This window comes from Rhagoletis zephyria, unplaced genomic scaffold, assembly GCF_001687245.7.
Source record: "Rhagoletis zephyria isolate East Lansing unplaced genomic scaffold, Rhagoletis_zephyria_1.1 Rzeph_scaffold_00770, whole genome shotgun sequence".
Classification (NCBI taxonomy): Eukaryota; Metazoa; Arthropoda; class Insecta; order Diptera; family Tephritidae; genus Rhagoletis; species Rhagoletis zephyria.
This window is the reverse complement of record NW_016157854.1, coordinates 15457-17416: the sequence shown is the minus strand read 5'-3', so window position 1 is coordinate 17416 and position 1960 is coordinate 15457. Positions and strand designations below refer to the sequence as shown.

The window sequence follows — 1960 nt, the reverse complement described above, 5'->3', positions numbered from 1 at the left end:
ATTGTATTTTATGCAAACGAAATATAGGCATCACCAGCAAAAAATATTTATGCAAACTTCCACATTTAAGCATGTAAATCAGATCATTAAAAACACTTCAACGACGTTAATGATGTGATTAGTACGGGTTAACAAATTGCATACATATGTATCTATGTGTGTATATTAAGTAGCCAATTGTTTATTTTTAGCAAATAGTTTACATGTGGCTTTCAGAAGATAATTTTTAATTTTAACAGGAGGCAGGAAGTGTGGCTGAACTATTTACGCTTTGTTCTTTAACCCGCTCCGGAATGTGATAAAAACTGTTAGATGTGGTCCAATGAACCTGCTAGCCAACCAAGCGGGTCTACTACTTTTTTATAACAAAAATTATGTATTTTGTACGCATCAAGACAAATTGATTAAAATAATAAGCAACTCAAATTAGACGCCTGGAAATTCCCAGTGCTATTTTAGCCAAGAACTAAAACAACGAAAATATGGGGGAAAGATGATAGGGGAAGGAACAATTGAAAGCACTGCGCGGCGGTGGCATACCTATGCAAATTAGACGGCTAAGACGAAAGCGAAAGCATTAAGTATATGTAGGAGCGCTGGGTCAGGTTAGCGAAAACAGAAAACGCAGACGATAGCGGTGCGATTAGCGATTACGTCAAATATGAACTTGAGAGCTCGCTTTCTCAGCCGAGCTGAGGTGCGGGACAGGCAAGTGTCGTAAACTGCACCGAGCGGTAACTTGAGAGCGGTCATAAGTTAGTAGGTAGTCAACGCCAATTGCTAATTACCAAATCTAAGTCTAATTTATGAATTTAATAATTTTAAAAATACAAATATTAAATTTCTTTTGCACTGAATTTCAAGCGGTTAGAACAATGTTTGTTGCTTTCACTTTTTTTTTTTTTGTTCTAGCTTAAACCCGATTTTTACAATCAGTTTTGTGTGATCTTTCTTCTTTTGCGGCACATAAAACAAGTTTCCTCCATGCACACATTCAGCAAGAATTTCAAATTTTGGAATTTTGTCAATTTTTTTGCAATCAGCCCACTCATAAAAAAAAAAAAAAAAAACAAAAAACAAACACAAAATCAGCAACCCTGCAAATAAAAAATACTAGCTTTCTTCCATCGCTTCGCGTATAAATAAAGCGTGCGTCCTTTGACTGTTCATATTTGCAGTCTAACTTTGCAAGCCAACAGTTCAAGCGCGACCATCATAGTAAAAGTCAATTATTATTTCTCACCCAAAATGTCCAAATTATTAGTGTGTTTCGCGCTCTGCCTGATCGTCATCTGCTGCTTATCACTCACGGAGGCCGCACCGGCGAGAGAGCTTGATTGGCGTACAGCTATTGAGTATATTATTGGTAATTGTGATTAGTAAATTAATCAGCGTGAAATATTTCATTACTAACTTGATAAACTTTTCAAATTTGCAGCCGCATATGAACATAAATATCCTGGTCCATCAAAACGGTATGCGCCGGAATATGCGCATGTCATCAATCCGAAGGCCTTCAATCCTTAATGATTATCTTTAGTTGTTGTGTGTTCGAAATTTAAGGCTTACTGTACCTAGAATAATGTAAAACAATTTTTATAAATAAAAAAAAAAAATATGTATGTATAGAAAATTGTTGGGAATTGAATTTTTTTGTTATTTGAATTTCCAAAGCTAAACATCGTACACCTTCATCTGTATATGTCAGGTCAGTTTGCGAGGGAAGTTCTGGGTAAAACTTGAATCGGCGGCCTACTGGAATCCTAGCAAGAAAATATTTCCAGAACTGTTCCTTCATATCTTGAGACCTCCCGACTTTCTGGCAGGTCCTAGCAGACCCTATATGTTTTCCCTACACTGTTTAAAAAAGGCGCCAAATCTTGCCCCATTTTCTATTTTGGCACCATCTGCACACATGGGGATCACTTGCGAACCAAGTCTGTCCGTAATCTGAAAATTA

The 1960-nt window shown here is 36.7% G+C and overlaps 1 protein-coding gene across 1 annotated transcript; it reads left to right on the top strand.

Moving 5' to 3' along the window:
• The first annotated feature begins 1248 nt into the window (after positions 1-1248).
• LOC108361470 (uncharacterized) lies at positions 1249-1614 on the top strand. The gene is made up of 2 exons (XM_017614088.1): positions 1249-1366; positions 1439-1614. Exons 1-2 carry the CDS (start codon positions 1249-1251, stop codon positions 1525-1527), a joined length of 207 nt encoding a protein of 68 aa, XP_017469577.1. The 3' UTR covers positions 1528-1614.
• The last annotated feature ends 346 nt before the right edge of the window (positions 1615-1960 follow it).

Bases quoted from the DNA above. Each gene is read 5' to 3' on its own strand.
- LOC108361470 (XM_017614088.1), top strand. From the start codon at position 1,249: ATGTCCAAATTATTAGTGTGTTTCGCGCTCTGCCTGATCGTCATCTGC. The intron at 1,367-1,438 runs GTAATTGTGATT...TCAAATTTGCAG, and splicing joins AGCTATTGAGTATATTATTG to CCGCATATGAACATAAATAT.